This window comes from Lipotes vexillifer, unplaced genomic scaffold (genome assembly GCF_000442215.2).
Source record: "Lipotes vexillifer unplaced genomic scaffold, Lipotes_vexillifer_v1.1 scaffold1282, whole genome shotgun sequence".
NCBI classification, from domain to species: domain Eukaryota; kingdom Metazoa; phylum Chordata; class Mammalia; order Artiodactyla; family Lipotidae; genus Lipotes; species Lipotes vexillifer.
Window position 1 is genome coordinate 384,735 of NW_006769464.1, and position 21,220 is coordinate 405,954.

General features: G+C 39.6%; 1 protein-coding gene and 1 pseudogene across 1 annotated transcript in view; one reads left to right on the forward strand and one right to left on the reverse strand.

Annotated features, from left to right (window-relative positions):
- The window catches only part of ARHGAP42 (Rho GTPase activating protein 42), a 293,889-nt gene that overhangs the window by 67,032 nt on the left and 205,637 nt on the right, over positions 1 to 21,220 (forward strand). Inside the window, exon 2 of the mRNA XM_007445610.1 lies at positions 9,930 to 10,025. Coding sequence (XP_007445672.1) covers positions 9,930 to 10,025 — 96 coding nt within the window. The remainder of the gene's footprint in view (positions 1 to 9,929; positions 10,026 to 21,220) is intronic.
- LOC103075938 (importin subunit alpha-8 pseudogene) lies at positions 18,958 to 20,046 on the reverse strand (annotated as a pseudogene).

A 21,220-nucleotide genomic window follows, 5' to 3' on the forward strand; every position in this document is an offset into this window, starting at 1 on the left:
TGAAAAAAAATGTAAAACAGGATAAAACTACTTCACTTCCTTCTCTTTAGTTTTCTAATAAATGTTGTGGCACCAGAAGATACACTGAAAGTATTCATGGCTTTCTGAACTCCTGGCACACTGCTGTGTGCCATAAGGCATGTCAGTATTTGGTATCTGTAAAACAGCAAATGTGTTGCCCTGGTTGGAATATTTAGGGTGGGGCTTTCAGATTAATCTAGAAAGAGGCAGGTCTTAAAGCTGCTTTAAAAGAACTAAAGGAAGCTCCAGGTACCATCCTCAAGTATAGCCAGCTGCTCTTGTAAGGTATAATCCAGCTTCACAGTGGAACTGTGAGTACTGATTCATTTGAAGGCAATTGAAGGTCACAGCAGAGACAAAGGGCTGTTTCCAACGTGAAGAATGACCCTGTGGATGCTGGGAGAACAGAAGTTTAGATTGTTTTGTTTGGCTGGGACATTGAAGGTACAAAGACCAGTTTGAGAAAAATGATGGCCTAAAAAACATAGAGGAAAGATGATATGCTTGACTTGCCTAGTAGGTAATAATTTAGTGTGATGCTTTAAAAAGGAGATTAAACTAGTCAAATCATGATTTTATCACAAATGTGTTTGTCATATGATACCAAGAAGGAGCTGATGGAAAAGGGAAGTAAGTTTTAAGAGTTGGAAATAGGCTGATAGGTGACGTGAAAGATAAGGTAACACAAAATGCTCTTCCAGAGTCATTATCTTGGGCAGAGAGATACTTCAGGTAGTCAAGAGAAAAGAGGACTAGAAGTGAAGCTAGAACACTAAACACTTTGCATTACCAAATCTGTTAATAAGGGCATAAATTGTAAATGTCCAGAAAACAATGATTGGACTAAGGAAGAGGTCATGTGTGGGAAGGTAGACCAGGAAATCCAGGAAAGCATGCCAGGCCATAACCAGTGTTGCTGAGAAGCCTAGGAAACCTGCAAGGTCCTCCATGCTGGATAACTCAATATTTTTTACTTAAATCAAAAAAGTCAAGTGGGATATTTTATAAAATTTTGTTTGGAATTCCAGTATCCAAACTTAAATCGCCACTTAGGAGTTGCCTGCATATAGATACATAAGTAGTACTTTTTACTTTTTTTTTTTTTTGCGGTACGTGGGCCTCTCACTGTTGTGGCCTCTCCCGTTGCGGAGCACAGGCTCCGGACACGCAGGCTCAGCGGCCATGGCTCACGGGCCCAGCGCCATGGCTCACGGGCCCAGACACTCCGCGGCATGTGGGATCTTCCCGGACCGGGGCACGAACCCGCGTCCCCTGCATCGTCAGGCGGACTCTCAACCACTGCACCACCAGGGAAGCCCCATAAGTAGTACTTTTTAAAAGAAAACATGTATTGAGCTAAAACAAGTTGGCTAAAGATAGGTTTATCTTTCCTGAAGGAAAGAGTATGAGGAAGAGAAATCTCAAAGGAATGCTTATTGAGGCAGGAAGAAAATCCAGAGAAACTGCAGTGTGCCATTGTTTCATTCGCCTCCCCTTCCCCCTGCCCCCCGCACCCTGCACCCCGCACCCCCCACCCAAATTTTTCCCCCAGGGTAGGAAGATGGGTGATTTATTTCATCCTTTCAGCTTTCTATTTTTAACTTGTGTTGTAGCAATAGTGAAGTCTGTGGTTTTTCGTTTTTAATTTTTATGGAATTTGTAGCTTTATAGAAACTATGGATAAAATCTGGCCAAGTGTTGGTTCCTGTTTGTTGTTTTTAGGCTGGAATCTTCTGGAACTGCTTGCCAAACACATACCATTTATGGGATTACAAACTGCTTGGTCTTCATTAGAGGCCAGTACCACTATTTATTTTTGCTGAACCTCTCCTGAAGATAGTAATTTAATACACAGATTAAATATGTTATGCTTACAATGAAAATATTTCATATTCTGCATTTGCCATCATAATAAATAGTGGTTTAATAGTTAACATTTGTTGAGAACCAGAATTTCATGTTTCTGTTCTTTACCAGGCACTGTGCTAAGTCCATTTCACGTAATATTCATGACAGTTTTGTAAGGGATTAGTATCTTCCTTTTGTACATGAGGAACCTGAGACTTAGAGAAGCTAAGTACTTGCTCTAAGCCATATTTCAGTAAGTGGTGGGTTGGTGTCCATGTCTGTGAGTCTTGTGCACACTTAGTCCATGACATGAAAGAATGATTGATTCTAAGGAAGGATTTTTTTCCCCTATCTGAGCACATCCCTCACATAACCCTGAATGCATATCTGGTATGGAAATGAATGAGGCTGTCTAGAGCTAGGCTAATTTGTTTTACCATGCCAAAACAATCATGTTGTTCCATCCTAGAATACAACAAGTTAATTTAGTGGCCTAGTGTAGTCTGTGCCTTTTGCATTTCCAGGGGGATGAAGAATAGCATCAGTGCCCCATTGCCCTCTGGTGATTCTGTCTCCATTCACCTCCCATGGACACAGCAGTGTTTCTCTAGGGCTTCAAGGAAAGAGAATTCCTTGATTCCATTATTACAAGTCACTCAGTTAATTTCACTTCACCTCAACATATAAGTACCAAGCTTTGTCTTGGACCTTCTTTAGGAAGACTTTCTTTAATAATATTGGATAACCGTGATTTTCTAGCCATTTATGTAAAGTAGAAAATAGCAAAGTTGGCATTTTCAAACTTTGTTCAAATAAGAGCCATAGGAATAATTCTTACTGACAAGAAGTTCTCATTGTGTTTCTTTCTTATACTTTGCCACAAACCCGGTGTTCTTTTCCTCTGACTGTTCTCCGTCTAACAATATGACATTTGTAGCTCTCTGAGAGAACATTAAAAGCATAACTGCAGGTATTAAAAGCCAAGGCTTATTTGGTAATTCCGTGACGTATTCTCATATATAATGTATGGTTTGTTTATTATTAAGGCTTGCAGTGATATTCATGTTCCCAGTACCATAAGCTTTTCAGTAATTTATCTATGGTGGATTCTTATGTTATGAATGCATTGGTAGTTGGTGTACACTTTTCTCTTCCTGGTCCCTTTGTTCTCTTTTCTGTCTGCTTTCTTTTGGGCACTAATGGTGAAGAGAGATGAAGAATATATACTTACCTTTAAGAAGCATAACACCTAGAACATTATTCAGTTATCTTGTGGCACTAGAAAGTACAAGAAAGAATGTGCATTTCCTTTGACTTTTAGACCATCTAATATATGTTTGCTGGTAGCTTATTCCAGGCTAATAAGCATACCTAGCTCACTCTCATATAGCTCAGTACAGAGAGTCTTACTATCTTAGATTTTATACAGCAGGTAAGGGATTAATTAGATGTTGTCTAAAGGTCACATGCTCCCTGGTTTTAATGCTTGTTACTCTTTGGGAAGTAGCTATGGTATGTAGTAGAAAGAACATCCAATTTGGGAAGCAGTCCAGGTTGGAGTCAAGCTCTTAGACTCTGGGCAAATTAAATTATTACCTAACTTTTCAGAGCTTCAGCCCTCATAGCTTTGTGTGAGAATTAAGAAAAATACATAAGAACTTTGAAAGAGTAAAACATCTTACCGACACCATTGCTATCGTTATTGTGAATGTATATGAAAGCTTCTTGTATTGGAAAGTGGATAACTCATGGTTTACATCTGGAAGGCTTAGGTATTTATCCACCTTGCAGAAATGAATGGTTTCAACAGTTGAGCTCTAATTGTATACAAGATATGGTAGTGGATACTTGGGTAGTGTTTATTGATGATAAAGTTTTCTACCTTTAAAACACTATTTAAAATAAGGTGGATAACCTAGGTTTATGAATAACTTGATAAAAGGTAAAATAGAGAAAGCACAGCAAGAGCGTCACAACATGTAGTAGGAGGTATAAAGGAGGCGATAATGCCACATTGAAAGGGATCGGGAAGACCTTTTTGGAGGTAATGGGGACTTGAGAGAGAGAGATCTTGAAAGAGAACTTGGGAGAAGAGTCTATCCTAAGGAGGTGGAATAACAATATAAAAATAGGTACAAGAGACTGGATGGTCTGTTGCTGGTGGTGCTCAGCTTGATGTGAGTCATGATAGAGGTGTTTGGATATGTAGGTAGAAGCTGCCCTTTGAAAGCTTTTGGACATTTTGTTGATGTGGCCTTGCCTGGTGTGTTGTCATGTGTTTCAAGTTCTTGTCTTCATTGAATCCTCTGAGGAGCCTTCCCCCATGTACTCCAGCTGGACTGATTGTGCCTTCTTATTTGTTACCTCTGTGCACAGAGCCGTCTTGGCAGTGTGGTTAAGTGGGGACTCTGGAGCCAGGCTCCCTGGGTCGAAATTCTTGCTGTTATTTACTAGCTTGAGCAACCTTGGGGATGTCACTTAACCTCTCTGTGCCTCAGTTCCTTCATCTGTAAAATGGGAGTGATGATATCTACTTCACAAGGCTGTTGTGAGGATTAATGGTTTTAGTTTACATTAAGTTCTTGGATAAGTATCAGGCACATAATAAGTACTATCTGCTGTGATGTTATTATTAGCCTCTGTCGGAGACTTTATCCATTGTCCTCTGATATGATTTATTTACCTACCTCATGTCCCTATAGGACTGTGCCCTTTTGAGGGAAGGATATATTCTGTTCTTACCTTTGTATTCCCGTGGCTTCATCCTGTGTTCCTTCTGCACTGTAAAATCTCATCCCAGAGCAACTAGATTTCAAGAAAAACTGCCTTAGACCAATGGACTGGCTGGTTGTACTTGTTCTGAGATAAATATAGCTAACATTGTAAAAGTAATTCCATTGACACTTCTAAAGTAACAGGTAACTCTAGCTCTTAAGTCTGTGTGTAAGAAGAGTTGTAATTAAATATTTACTAAGTGTTTTTTGTTTTCTCTAATGAGGTTGAAGTGTTTCTAATGAAATGAAGTTTTAGTGCTTCATTAGCATCATCTAATCGTGGGTGCTGCGGGTTAACTCTTTGATATAAAAACATTGCTGACTAATTAAAGCCTACTGTAATTCTTCCAATTTATAATGTGAATACATGTGAAGACACCCTGTGCTTAACTCATTAGGTAAATAGAAAGGATATGATATGAGTAATACTTGCAACATCTTTACTATGTACAACTTTGACCCCTAGTAAATGTTACTCCTCCACCTTCACCTTGAATATAGCCAGGGTGTCTCTGACTGGGATTTTTTTCCTTGTTTGTCTTCATGTTCTAATAGTTGAGTAGAAATAGGGAGAAAGAGACAGTCTTGCCTATGCTAGATTCCCTGCTTGTAATGCTTTATACATTTGATCTTTCTTTTTGTATTTAAGAGAAATGTAGATTCTATCATTACACAATTTGATACTTTAAAATTCAACAGTAAACTTTAAGAACTGAATTAGGTTTTAAATTCAAGGTCTATATAACTGGATGTGAATCAATTTTATTTACAAGGGTTTAGTACCAGTACTTCTCTTTTGTGCATCTGACCATTGTTTAGAAATCTTAGACAATTAGGGAAGAGTGTGTTCCATGGAGTTATAAGTCAGTGAAAGGTGTTGTTCTTTCTAGTTCAGAACTGCACTCAGTGGGAGATGGAGCCAAAATTAGAAGTGTGAACTGGATTCCTCATTTTTCAGATGGATTCATATGACTGCCAGAAAGTATCATAAGTTCTTTACCTTGGTCACAGTTTTGACCTCATCATTACTTTGGTTTTTGGAAAATGAGAACAAACAAAAGGAAAATCAAGAACTCATGATACTTGAAGTTGAAAATAAGTCGTTTTTCGAACTTCCCCTTTATTTTGGGGATTATCTGAACTAGTTGAGAAGCATATTTTCGTGTATAGTCCTGTCTCATTATGTCTCATTATGCTTCATGAAGATCATTCATGAATTCTTGATTCTATCCAGCATTGAAATAGACACCAATCTCTTACACAGAAATACTGAATAATCAGGTAGTCTCTGTCACGGCATGATTGCAGTGCACCAAGAGAGAATTTGAAACTGCAATCAACAGACTGTTTTATTGAGTACTTTCCAAGGTTGTCTAAGGCCTTACAGCTGCCACCTTCATTCCTGAAATTTTCCCTTTTCCTTTCTTTTCTGAGACTTGCAACAGGGAAACAGCCAACACGTTTTAAGTGCTTAGCTGTATGTCAGACACTGTTCTAAATGCTTCATCTATATTAACTCATTTACTCCTCACAATAACCCTGAGAGATGGGTTCTGTTCCACTTAACAGATAAGGTACAGAGAGGTTATGAAGGCTGCCCATGATCATGCCACTGGTTGGTAGAAGCGGGAAGCTAACTCATTTAATCTGCCACTAGAGCTCATACTCTCAATCCCTTGGCTATATGGGCAGTGGGCTCCTGTGTTCTTGTTCAGGCATGGGAATTTTTACAGTGTACTCACTGAGATCTCTGTGAAAGGACGAAGCAGCTTACCTTTCTCAGTCAAGGAGCAAGGCCATGGGAAGCAAAGAATGGTCTAGGAAGAAATGTTTGGTTCTGGGGTTTTATGTCAGGAATTCCCTAGGACAGCGGTCCCCAACCTTTTTGGCACCAGGGACCGGTTTCATGGAAGACAATTTTTCCACAGACTGGGGTAGGGGGGATGGTTTCAGGATGATTCAAGCACATTACATTTATTGTGTACTTTTTATTTCTATTATTATTACATCATAATATATAATGAAATAATTATATACCTCACCATAATGCAGAATCAGTGGGAGCCCTGAGCTTGTTTTCACTTGCCACTCACTGATAGGGCTGTGATATGAGTCTGCAAGCAAATGATTTATTATGGTCTCTGTGCAGTCAAACCTCTCTGCTAATGATAATCTGTATTTGAAGCCTCTCCCCAGCCAGATCATCAGGCATTAGATTCTCATAAGGAGTGCGCAGCCTAGATCCCTCGTGTGCACAGTTCACAGTAGGGTTTGAGCTCCTATGAGAATCGAATGCCGCCACTGACCTGACAGGAGGCGGAGCTCAGGAGGTAATGGGAGTGATGAGGAGTGGCTGTAAATACAGATGAAGCTTCGCTTGTTTGCCCGCGTCTCACCTCCTGCTGTACATCCTGGTTCCTAACACGCCACGGACCACTACCAGCCCTGGCCTGGGGGTTGGGGACCCCTGCCCTAGGACAAAGCTTCCAGGTATCTCCTTGAGTTTGAGGGGAAACTCAGAGGAACTTGTGGTGATGAGGGGAGAGAAGGAAGGCTATCTGTTACAGGATTCCTAAGCATCCTGATCTACGCATATTACCTACTACCCCCACTCTGCTTTAGGAATTCCATCTGTGACTTCAAATCCAGTTTAGCATAAGGCCTGTATATTGTACATGGAAAAATAAACATTAAATGGAATGTTTTTCCCCTTTCTCACAGAGAGTACCTGCGCACAGTTTGGCTTAAAAATTATCCTAGGAGTCTGATTTTTTTTTTTTGTCTTCTCATAACATTTGATATAGGTGTTATGATTTCTTTACCCTTAGCCAGAGCTATGCAATGTCAGATAAGTGCATACTTTTGCATGCATGGGTCCCTTCTTTCTGGAAGGCCAGTCAACTTTCCCACCTTTTGAGCTGGGCTTGAATGATAACAACTGATGCCATTTATTAAGTTGCCTAGTCTGTACCAGGCACAGACCTCATTTAGTTTTTATAACAACCTGTGAGATGAGTATTCCTTCTCTGTTCCATAGGTAAGAAAACCAGGTCTTTTGAAGGGTGAATGCTTTGTCTAGGGCCTCACAGCCAATTGGTGAAGTCTAGTTCTGATGAAGCCTTTGTTTTTCTCATTGACTAACAATCCACTAAGGAGGCTCTTTTCATCTTTCTTCCTGAGAGCCCAAAGCAGAACCATTCTTAAGCTGATAGACCTTTCTATTCTCCTAAATCCAAAGTACCTCTTAAGTAGAATGTGCAGCTGGCACATTCCCCTCTTTTGGGAAAAGGTGTTAGTCTGTGAGTAGTAATACCCTCTTTCCAGAGCACAATTTATTTTTTCAAACAAGATTTTAAAAAATCTCAGTCTTTGTGTGTGTGTGTGTGTGTGTGTGTGTGTGTGTGTGTGTGTGTGTGTGTGTTAAAAGCCTCTCTGAGGCTCAAGACCTGTGGTCTTCAGAATTCCTGTTGGTGAGGATGTTGGTGAGTTCTTGATTCACATGGTGCAGTAAATGACCTTGTTTGGAGACCTATTCACTCATGGGTGTTTACTGTGATTGGTACCTGGGCTTGCAGTTTCATGAGTGGTGGGTTACCACATTAAGTCCTGGTGTCACGTCTAGGCATTGGGCCATAATTGTTCTCTTAAAGAAAAATGATTCTGATGGTAGTTAAAATCATAAGGAGGACTTTATTCAGGTCGGATGCTGTAGATGTTGAGAGTGTCACAATAGGGGAGAGAGTTCAGTCTCTACCCTGAATGCAACAAGAACAAATGCGGATTTATAGCCGAGCAGCATGTTGGGTGGCGGGGCTGGGGGGGCTGTCAGTGGATGGAAAGTTACTAAGAGGAGAAGATGTAAAGGTTCAGAGGATTCTTGGTGAAGGCAGGTCAAGGGCTTAAGCATCAAAGGTGGGGGATGGGGAATTTGATCAGATATCAGTTTAGATATTCTCTAAACTGACTTGGCAGGATTTTTGCTAAAACTGGTCTACATAGGCCCAGTGAGGACAGAGAGCCAAAGTAGAGGCATAGTCAAGAAGAGGGCTCAGAGGAGCCTGACTGAAGATTGGCCAAGGAGAGAGTATTTGTCAAGTCCTTATTGCTTGAATTAAAAGTTAAGCATTCAAGGTATCAGAATTGAATGATGGGAGATAACATTAAATAAAGTGTAGACAGACTTCCATAAAAATGTGTTTCCTACGGGCATAGACTTCTGTGAAGGGTTAGCATGGAAGATCACAGTAGCTCTGAGAGGTGGGACCTCTAAAGTTTCCCTGATGCTTCACTGTCAGATTGATTTAATTTTATTTAACAAACATAAATAGTGCTTATTAAGTGCCAGGTTCTGTTCTAAACACTTTGCAAATGTTACCTTACTTAGTCCTCAAAACAGCTCTATAAAGTGGTTATACTACTGTTATTCACTCTTTACAGATGAGGAAATAGAGGCCCAGAGGAGTTAAAAAAATTTGCCCATGGTCACATAATGAGTAAATGGTAGGACTTGGATTTCAACCCAGGCCGTCTTGGCTCCAGAGTCTGCATTCTTAGTCACTGTTAGGTTGCATCCTAGGCTTTTGCCTCCCAGCAATTTACTTCTCATTATTATGGGCTTTTCTTTATTCTCTGCATGATTAAGGAAGAATTCTTCTTCTGGATTTAGTCACTCTCTGGAATTTGTTCAGACTGAAGTCAGGACTGAGGAGTATGTTTAGCTTGAGGTCTCCTATAAATCACAAGGTTATTCGTAAACAACTTTTCTCTTGGCCTTTCACCTTAGAATGAGAATGTGTTTATTGGTAAAAACACATACCCTATGTGCTCCACATTCCCTATCTGTATAGGATAACATCGGTGACCCTTTCTAATCAAAGGTTCGCTACTTTTCTTTTTTTTTCCCACCAGTAACCTTGGTAGCATTCCTTCTTCTTCTTCTTCTTCTTCTTCTTCTTTTTTTTTTTTTTAATAAATGCTCCATTTATAGGGAATGAATGGTAATTCTTTGATAAAGGCTTTGGGAAATTGGCCTCCAGATAATACACAACTGGCACCAAAACTTTTTAAAGGGGCAAATCTGCTTTGGAGGCAGAGCAGATCTAATCCCTAAAATATTTCTTTAGTGGTCTCTTTAAATTCTGCTTAAATTTGTCAAGCTGGTATTTAAAAAGGTTCTGGTCAATATAGCATTAGCAGCAAAGTTATGTAAATACATGTGGAAACTCTTGAGTATTCCATGGTATTGTACCTTCAACTTACGATTTTTTTTTAAACTTTTAATTACAGATCTGTCTATGGCAGTACAGAAATTTTCCCAGTCACTGCAAGATTTCCAGTTTGAATGTATTGGTGATGCTGAAACAGATGATGAAATTAGTATTGGTGAGTTGTGATATTTTTCAATATTCTAAGTAATAATTTTAAGAGTCTTACTTCAGATAATGACTTGATTGAAATCAAACAGATACACACACCCAAATACCAAATATGTCAAATATTCTGACTTTGCTAAAAGCATAAGGGCGATATTTTTGGTTTCTGTGGAGAGTATTATGAATTGTTTTAAAATTGAGCTCTGTGGTTTTTTTCCATAAGGAAATTACTTAACCATTCTATAATTCAGCTCAGCCCTTTGAGAAGATGTGGATAACACTGTTTTTCTTTGCCTCAAAGTGAATCATTCATTCAGACAAATACATATTGGTCATCTGCCATTAAATGTACAAGGTACTGGTTTAAGAATTAGCTTACTTTTTTTTTAAACTTAATACTGATTTCTCTTTTAACTTTAGTATTTGTTTATAAAGAAAGAAAATCAGTCAGGACGTATTAACCAGTATTAGTGTAGGACACAGAACATTACTGGGGATCAGGAGACTTGAGCCCTCATATGATTTTGCCACAGATATTTAGCAATCTGACCCTGGGGAAGGTATACCCCTTCCTGAATCGGATGGTTTCATTTCCCATAAGTGAAGAGGTTGGGTTATGTGGTCTCAAGTTTTATCTGTATCTGAGTTTTTACTCTTTGAAGATCAGATTCATGTAGCATTCTTTTCCCCACATTTTAACAATCCCTACATGCCAGTTTATAGACATGGGGTCCGTTTGTAGGCTGGATTAGAGTCACGCAATCAGAAGACTATAAAATATGTACATACATTTTAGAGAATAATATACTAAGTGTACTTACCTTCCAGGTAAAAATAGAATATTACAAGCATTTAGAATAGTGACTCCCAAACTTAAATGTGTATATGATACACCTGGAGATCTCATTAAGTGCAGACTATGATTCAGAAGGTCTCAGATGGAGTGTGTGATTCTGTGTTTCTAACACACTTGAAGGTGATGTCAGTGTCAGTAGTCCACGGACCTCTCTTTGAGTAGCAGGGCTTTGGAATCCCTGACATGCTTCTCCACAATCATATTCCTCTCCTTCCTCTGCCTTTTCTTTTTCTTATATAGTTTTGTCAGTCATATATGTATTTCTAAAAAATACATTTTTATTGTTTTCGAAAACCTAAAGTATCAGGTCCAAACCTAGCTGTGAAAGGAAAGAACTCTCAGGAGAAGATAAGCCAAATGAGTTTCCGATTCATTGTGCGGCTTTAGCTTGTTACATTCACAAAAGTTCCATCTGGAGAAATCACGTGCACAGCCCTCACACAAGCTGTTTCTGGTGTGGGGTGCGTGTTGTGCAGTCGTCACATGGCCCAGCTGGCCTCTTTCAGAGGAGCTGTGCCAGGTGGTTGCTTGATTTGTCTGCTCCTTTAGAGTGTTAGGTATGCTGAGGGGGTGTGGAGGTGGGTGGTCTTGGGATCATGAGGGGCTCTATACGCCCTAAGGTCTGTGGGGAGAGGCAGCTGAGCCTGACTTGGCTGAGGTGTAGGTAGGGAGCCCCTAGGAAGGAGGGAGAGGGCTGCCACCTGGGCCTCAGGCAGCGTGACTTCCTCCTCTTTACAGGAAACATGCGGCAGGCCAGCATCAGTGATCACGTGACACTGACAGCTGGAACAATTGTCATCCTGTGTGCCATTTCATGACGTTTGTGTCATAAATGTCTAGCCCCCAACATTGGCTTTGGAATACACCTCACCAGACAAAAGCCTTGGTTATATTACTAAAATACTAATATAGTAGCATTATTATTTAGAAGAAAGAAAGAACACCCACATACTCACATAACAGCAATTATTTTCACTTAGTAATGAGACTGTAAAATCCAAGAAGGCAGAGGCCAGATCTTTTTCTTTTTTTTGCTTTCAATCATTTCACTTTAGCACCTGACCCAGGGTCTGACTCATGGTAAACCTTCGGTTAAATTGTTGTATAAATGATATAATTTTCCTTATAAACTTAACTTTTTCACTTATGTGTATCTTTTTCTAATATAATTAATATAGTTTTACTACATATAACTACATATTGTATATAATTTGTTACTTCTCCTTTATAAAGAGGATTCTAGTAAATACTTCTGGGTTTTTATAGATATTGTAATTTTTAATGATTTTATGATTTTAAAATATTCCATAGGTTCATGTACATGAATTTATGAAATAATCTCTTTAGTACACTCAGACTGCTTCTAGTTGGTCTTTTACTTTTTAACAGTGCAATAAATATATTTCTGCATATTTCACAATCTCCTTTAAGCTTCTTACTTAAAATTCCTTCTGGAAGCCACATGGAGTAATGGTAGAGGTGGGCGTTTTTGATCATTATGCTCTTTGACCTTGCAGGCAGATGGATGGTAGGCGATTTCCCCCCGTTGTGGTGAACTTGATATTTCAACTTTGCTCTGTTTCTCTCTTTCCACTTTGTCTAGATGGATGTTATTGTTGTGGCTCTTGCAGATTAGATTGGAAAGGTGTGAATTGATCAGTATGTGAAAGCTTATGATAGGCACTGAATATTAAATTCTAATGCTTTCAGGGCTTTGAGGAATTAAATCCAGGGTTGGGGAGTGGAAGGTGAATACTATATACTATATAGGGGTAGATGTTATGGCTCGCTACTTTTAAAACAGGAGACTTATTTAACTCCTATTGGGAATTTGATTTAAACACCAATGCTTTGTTAGGAAAACCTAACTTAGAGGACAGAGATTTATAAACAAAAATTATTTCTGAAACAACTCATGTAAAATTATAGATATATTCCCATATCCTCACCATCTAGCACTTTTTATCTTTTTACTGAGCCCCCAAATGCACTGTAAATAGTTAAAAATAACTATGTATATAATAAAGAAGTAGTAGAAGACTTTGAATAATCATTCCAAATATGGAGGAATTGTGAGGCTAACGCAAGCTGTTGTACCAAGGACAGTGATCTAAGAATGTATCCCTGAGAATAATGGGTAAGGCTGGTGTGGATGGAGGGCAAGAACTATCCTTACCTACCTTCATTAGCTTCAGTTCCACAGGGGAAGATACAAAGTTTCAGCTGTCTTTAAACCAATAAGGACCTACTGTATAGCACAGGGAACTCTGCTCAGTGTTATGTGGCAGCCTAGATTGGAGTTTGAAGGAGAATGGATACATGTTTATGTTCCGCTGAGTTGCTTTGCTGAGCCCCTGAAACTATCACAGCATTGTTAATTGGCTATACTCCAATATAAAATGAAAAGTTAAAAAAAAAAATAGCTTGTTGAAGCCCCAGTTTCAGCTTCTTCTTTATTCCTCTGATTTAATAAAAGAGGAATGAAGTAGGGACAGCTGTGACTCTTAGCACTGAATAATAGCCATAATACTCTCAGCCAGAGTAGACTTGAGACTTACCATTGATGTAACCACTGAAGATGATGACTTACAAAAAAAGCTCATCTTTTATAAGGGAGCAGTGTCTGCAAAATAACTTGTAAAGTCAAGGCATTTGCAAACTTTCTGCATATAAGTTATGGTGGTGGGAGGGGGTGGAAGATGAGTAAGATGTCTGTTTTCAGTGTGCTTATGGTGGAATAGGGCAAAAAACAGATTTTGAGCAAAGTAAGGAAAAGAGGGTTTTGTTACTATATCAGTATGATGACTCAGCTTGTGGAGGCTGTTCCGGGAGTTTGTTAGGCACGTAGGCCTGTGTCTGTCCTGTAAATTGGCCCCACTCTTCAGCTGTTTCCATCTGCTCCCACCCTCTGGCCTTGTGCTTGCCGGTTTGTTTGTTTGTTTTTTGGTGCCAGTGAGAGTGCTGGCTTGGAAGGAAGCAAAATGGGATTAGTTGTCTGGGACCCAGTGGGGAATGCCTGTGGCTCAGGGAGCAGGTCAGTTGCCCAAGCAGGACAGCATCCTGTACTCTCCTTTGAGCGCCTCGTTTCCATCTTACAGCAGCAAGAGGCCATTGCTCCTCCCTCCTCTAAGGATGATTGAGCTGCCTGTGAACTTTTGATTGCTTCCTTTTATCTGCCTGCCACAGCGCTGGCCCAGTGGGAGGCCATCCAACTTAACTTCCCACAGCTGTTCTAACTGCCCACGTTTTATGCTACTTCATTTTTCTGGACTGAGTAAAGACATTGAGTTAGGAGTAAGTTAGGAATTGAGTGGCTGGACGCTTGGGGGTTAGAAATTGGTGATGGAGGGGAAAAGAATGATTACAGACTGGTATAAGATTCAGGCCTCCTCAAATAATAAATTTATATGGGTAGACTGGAAACAAAATGTACCATTGTTTAACCATAATTATACAAAAGACAATACCTACTGCATTAATCCTGGTATGTGTGTGGGAATTGCTAATGTCACGTGACCAGCCCTAAAACCTTACCAGTGGGAAATTAAAAAAACTATCTCTACAGAAAATAAAACACTATTCTTTTGAAAACTCTTTACAGTGGTTCATTCGAACAAGTAGAAGCTCAAAGATATTACTGTGAATCTGTCTGAGGCTGTGGTTTTTGTTATGCATATTTAGTGCCTATAATTGGAAATCACTTTTAACCAAGTCTTAAAAAAAGTCTGCATTAAAAACAAAATCAGATAGTTAGTCACGCTGAACCGATGCCAATAAAAATATTAGTCATTAATATGAGGCAAAGCTCTTTCATTCTACGTAATCTTGGAAACCATTGGAAAGTCCAGTTGTGGTTTTCCATAAATAGCATGGCTAACGATGTTGTGTGATGGCCTATTGTAGTGCTCAGGAAAGTCTTGGACAATGTGAACTTTGCACTCAAGAGATTAAACATTTACCAAGAAGGAGAGTCAGTTTGCTAGTAAATATTCTAGGTGGGGACTTATTCCTTTAGACATACCTAAACAGAAAATTCCTGTGGTAGAGACAGGCTACATACAAGCACTTGTCAACTAAGGTTGTGGCTCCCAACTCTGAGTGGAGAAATGAGTCCATGAAGTAGGTAATTCAGATCAAAATATATTTCATAATATTAATAATTGTACAGATAGTTCTGACTTAACTCATGTATTTGTGTTCAGGTATTTACTCCGTTTTGAATACAGATAGGCACACATAGCAATAACAATGGTTAGTGCTTAATAGTTCTTAGAATGAAGAGCATGTTATATGTTTTTTTTTAAACGCTTACAAATCTTATGTGTACAGATTGACGGATGGTAACTCAAACCGAACCAAGTTTTGTATACTGCATTGGCTGGAATGTGCCTTATGTTTTGAATTCTTTTCTATTCTTTTGGAAAATACGTTGAAAGGTGAGACTGTAGGAAGTTAATTTAAAAGAGTGACATTTTAACTCACAGGGACTTTATTGAATCTTCCTGAGCAAGCAGTGCTTTGCCCAGGTGCAAATATTTGTTGTTAGATTACCTCTCTGAAGCTGGGTGTGCATCAGTGTAATACAGTGGTTAAGTGAAATCGCCTAGACAGAAGCCTGAGAGTGATCACTGATGCTTGCTCAGAGGGTGTGAAGTAGAAGACATTTTTCAAGGGAGTGGTTGAAAAATTTTTTTCATTTTCTTTGTTAGAGGAATTACTGGAGGAAAATGCATAAATCTTTTACCAAATAAATTCATTCACTTCAAGGATGCATCTTGTTAGGTCTAATGGAAAGGTAGTATTTGATCCAGTTTTCCAAGTGATAAATAAGAATATGGTCTAGTGTGGGAGGTATGGCAAACAGTTTGCTTGGTGTGTTTTGAAGGGATTCCTTTATAGAATAGAAACACTTTGAGAGATAGTAACCTGTATTTCAGGTTAAAAAGAACTAGTATATTTATACACCCCAGGAAATGCACTTAAACGATCATAAATGATTTTAGCTAAGAAAAAAACACACCTGTTTTCTTCAAGTTAAACTAATAAAATTCAGCTATTAAGCTACCAAATTGAAAATGCTTCTGTAAAGATTTTCTTCAGAATTCAGTTATGAGCTACAGATACTCATCCATACAGATCACTACTACCATTTGTCTGATGATATTGGGATGCATAACATAGAGTGTGGCCATGAGACTCTTCTTGGGCATCTCTTAAGAAAAAGTTAGCAAACCAGACACAATGCCATTACCAACCACAACTGAACTCTTCAAAAAAAAGACCTGTGATTTTATTAAATTCTAGGAAACAAATTACCTTCTCATTTGCTGAATCAAAAGAAAATCCATCAGTTATTACGAACCCTCATTACAACCCACTTAAATGTGGTTATATAAATCAGGAAGTCCTCTATTAAAGTGGAACATTTCCAAATGCCTAAATTGTTTATATAAATAACATTTTCTTTTGAACTCTGTAGAGGAAGCATATTTGACTTTTTTATGGCTCTCAGTTGGACAATTGAATTATTGTTTTCCATTTTCTTTTACCACCCTTATTTTTGCACCCACACAGAAACCACCCACAATTAAGGACTGAAACAGCTGGGAAAGTTGCACATTTCAGGTGGAGTTCCTCTCTTTAAAAAAACACACCACTTGAGAGAGATGTTTTCATCATATTATCTCTGTATTTTAAAGAACTTTATTTGATTTAATTTGAAGTTCAAAGGTTTAGATTGTTTTTCCAGAATCTGAAGTTAAAAAAAAAATTCAGAAACTTATCATGTTAAAAGTCACATCTCAAAGAAAAAAATTTGCCTTTTAATTTATCGATATACGTTAATCCCCTGAACCCCCTTTCTGTCTTTTGTGATTTTTTTGTTGTTGTTGTTTTGTTTTTTGCGGTATGCGGGCCTCTCACTGTTGTGGCCTCTCCTGTTGCGGAGCACAGGCTCCGGACGCGCAGGCTCAGCGGCCATGGCTTACGGGCCCAGCCGCTCCGCGGCATGTGGGATCTTCCCGGACTGGGGCACAAACCCGTGTCCCCTGCATCGGCAGACGGACTCTCAACCACTGCACCACCATGGAAGCCCTGTGATTTGTTTTGCTGAACAAAAAGTGGCTGTCTTTTTCACAGAGAAATCAGTCTCTTATCTCCTCAAGTAAATTATATGCTGTCTGAGGTCAGAAAGTTTTCTCACATTTCTATTCCTGCAGAATTCTTTAGCACCTTATTTGTATCAGAAGCTTAGTAAATATTTGTTGCATAAATAGTCCCCCAGGAAAACCTAGTAAACTTTAGTTTCTAGAAACAAATCACTTTAAGGTACATAAATAAAATTTTAGAGTCATATATTAAAAAATAAAATGTACATATTTGGGTATATCTAGAATGATTCTTTTCAGTATGGTAATAAACTAAATTTTGAGAGGGAAAATAGTTCATATATAGTCATCCCTCGATATCCACAGCAGGTTGGTTTCAGGAGCTTTCATGGATACCGAAATCCTTAGATGCTCAAGTAAGTCCCTTATGTAAAGTGGTGTGGTATTTGCATATAGCCTACACAGTCCTCTTGTATATACTTTAAATCATCTCTAGCTTACTTATAATACCTAATACAATATAAATGCTATGTAAATAGTTGCCAGCATGTGGAAAATTCAAGTTTTGCTTTTTGAAACTTTCTGGAATTTTTTTCACAAGTATTTTTAATTCGCAGTTGGTTGAATCTGAGGATGCAGAACTGGATACAGAGAGCCAACTGTATTTATATATAAATACACAAACACAGACACACACATATATGTAACTTTTGCATATGATTGAGAATGATTTAGAACAAATATCTTAATATTTGTAAATGTTTCAAACCAGAGCTAAATATTGTAATATTCTTTAGTTTATTATTCAATGTTTATTGACTACTGTTAGGTGACAAGCTCTGTGCCAGTCCCCAGGGACCTGGTGGTGAAAAGAGTAGTCAAAGCTTTTGCCCTCATGGAGTGTACAGAATAAAGAATAAGATGGTAGCAATATCCTTCCTTTAGAGATAACATGCCTTAAAAAAGGCTTATTTCAGGGTGAGTGGATAGAGAGTGAAAAGAGAACATTTATCTATGGTTACTGACTTATAAGAGCTCAAAAAAAATTCAACAAAATGATTAGACAATGAAATAAATGCTCTGGCCCAATATAACTTGGGATGCAGGAATATACAGTTGATTCTCATTATCCACAAATTCCGTATTTGCAAATTTGCTTCCTCTACAATTTATTGGTATCCCCCAAATCAATACTCCTGGCACTTTTGTGGTCATTCGTGGTCATCTGTAGAGAGGTGAAAAAGTTGAGTCGCCTGACTCATGGAGAATCTACTGTATAAAATATGGTGCATTTTATAGGTGCATGAGGCAGTCGTGACTCATTGAAGACGAATAAGATAGATTTTTGCTCTTCTGTAAGAGCAATAGGCTAAAGTGTATTAAAGAAGAAAATTCAGTTGGGGCATTTTGTTATTATGCAAAAAATTATGACAAAAATGTCATCAAGCGTATGCCATGCTTCAGGCTTAAAATTATAAACTAACCATATGATTCCAATTTTATCAACACCATTCTATTCATACCTAAAATAAAAGAGATGTACTCCAACTGTGGTTCTGTGGGTCAATGCAAGTGCATTAAAACAAACAAATAAACCAGGTATCCATAGGTTACATTATAAAGTCAAGCTACCCATGCCCCATTTTCTCCTGGGCACAAACCCAGAGAGATGGCCAAGTTCCATCTTGTAAGAAAATCTCATCTGGGGCAGCCTTCTTCCAAAGGCAGTCAGAGTAATCTTTTTAAAATGCAAAGATGATGTCATTTCTCTGATTAATGCCCTGAAGTGGCTTCTCATTGTCTTCAGGTTGAAATTCCACATCCCTAACATGGCCTATTAGGTCTTGTCTACCTGCCCATAACCTTCACACATGCCATTTTTTGTTGTTGTTGTTAGATGGAGGTGAAAGTGTGGAAAATTTTATTATCATTCAGTTTTAAAAGCTTTGTATCTGTGGTACACCAAGGGGAAGGGGTTCTTAAAGAAGTGACTCTTTGGGTCTGGTCCCTGGTTTAGGAGTTGTGGAGCTTTGGTATGTGTTTGTTAAGCGCTTTAAGAATTCACGATCTTGGTCCCGGGCCAGTAAGGTTGTGCCAGTTTCTTCTTCCTGGAGGATAAAAAGAGGACATTGAGGATGATGATAACAATTTTGGTGTCTGGGATGGTGAGAAGATTTATTAGAGGCTCCAAGACTCCAGGCTGGACAAGCTGGATCAACTGGTCCACGGTGCCCCCAGTTGTGAAGTTAGCCACTGTCCAGACAGCCTCTCACTGGGCTTTAAGTTCTCCGTTTTCTGGAACAGCCACCAAGGGAGGCAGCGCACTGCAAGTGGTCAGCTGCTGGATGTGCTGGTGGGGCCGCACGGCCACATCGCTTAGGGCCCAGGCTGTCTCCTTCTGGATGGAGGAGTGGGGGTGTGTGAGGAGCTGGAGCCATACAGCCAGGATGGCCGTGTCCAGGGCCAGCTGGGTCTGGTGGTCCGTCCCCGTGACACAATGTTCCCCACAGTGTGCAGAGAGGGGGTCAAGACATTGAGTTCTGAGCTGCTCATGAGTCGACCAGCCTGGGCAGGACCCCTGTGTCCATCACTTGGCTGATGTGTGCATCACAGCCATCGGTGAGGTAGGACAGGGCCCAGCAGCTGTCCGAGAGAACCTCTGGGTGCCATAGGGGGTGGAAGAGGGCGGGCAACATCTGCTTCACTGTGTGAGCAGAAGGGTATGGGTTCTTGTTCCGGCACAGGTTGGACAAGGTCGACGCGATGTTGCACAGGAATGTGACTGGTATACTTGATGAAACCAGGGTCAGCAGATGTGGAATGGCATCACTCGAGATAACGTTGTCTCTGAATTCTGGTCCATCATCTGCTATATTACCAAGGACCCACACTGCCTGTTCACACACAGTCATATGAGTGGAAGACAGGAGCTCAACCAAGGGCTGGATGGCCCCTCCATCCACAACGGCGCGAGTCACCTCTGAAGTCCCCGAGGCAATGTTGGTCAGAGTCCAGGCTGCCTCGAGCTGCAAGCGGGGGTGAAGGGATGACTTCAGGAACAGAAACATGTTTTATTGCATATTGGTAAATATTAGGTATCAGAAAGGTAAGCCGTGGCCCATGTGTGTGGTAGGTGCATAGTTTCTACCTTTGTTGGTTAATTTCCTGCTTTGCTTAATAGAGTTGATCCGCCCATGTTGAATATCATGTAAATTCTGCATCCACTTTGAAAACATCTTTTGAAGATAGTTTTGTGTCACAGTTGTCTTCTTGGTGTGGAGTAGTTTCTATCTTTCTATGGGGGAGCTGCATTTCTTTAGTTCTAGGATAATTCATGTACCTTCTTTATGTACATATGGGGGTGGGGAGATGGGAAGTTGCACAAGCTGTTGTTCTTTTTGTTTGTCTGTTTTGTGTTTTTGAATTATCAGAAAGAGCTACTTCTGACAGAAATGTTGGCCTGGTTTCTTAGAATCGCAAGTTTAGTATCGTAGAGTAGAAAGAGACCTTGGAGAACGTGGGAGCTAAATCTGTCATTTTGATTTAGATGCAGGTGAAATTATTTTCTAAAGCCACACAAATATTAGAACCTTGATCACCTGGCTCCTGGGTCATAACTTTGAGTTTACTTGTTCATTCATTCAGTAAAGCACTTGTGATTTGTTAAGACACCATTTGGGTGCTGAAGACACATCATGTGCAAAACAGAAAAAAAAAAAAAATCCCCACCCTAATGGGTTTGCCATTAGTCAGAGGAGTTAGACGATAAAATACATAACTTCATTATATATTATTAGACCATAAGTGCTATAGAGATACAAAAAGAAGGGAGATTAGTTAAAATTTTTCTTTAGTATTTTTAATATACAGATATCTAATTTCAAGATAGTGGTATTACTGTAAACTGCTTATAAAATGAACCTCATTTTACCCTCCATTCCCTGTGTGATCAATCAAATTTCTATGACTATGTAAACATTGACCTATTTCTGGATTTGAAACCATTTGGTGCAAAAGGTGTAAAGGTATCTTATTTATTTATTTTTTTTGGTGGTACACGGGCCTCTCACTGTTGTGGCCTCTCCCGTTGTGGAGCACAGGCTCCGGATGGGCAGGCTCAGTGTCCATGGCTCACGGGCCCAGCCGCTCCGCGGCATGTGGGATCTTCCCGGACCGGGGCACGAACCCGCGTCCCCTGCATCGGCAGGCGGACTCTCAACAACTGTGCCACCAGGGAAACCC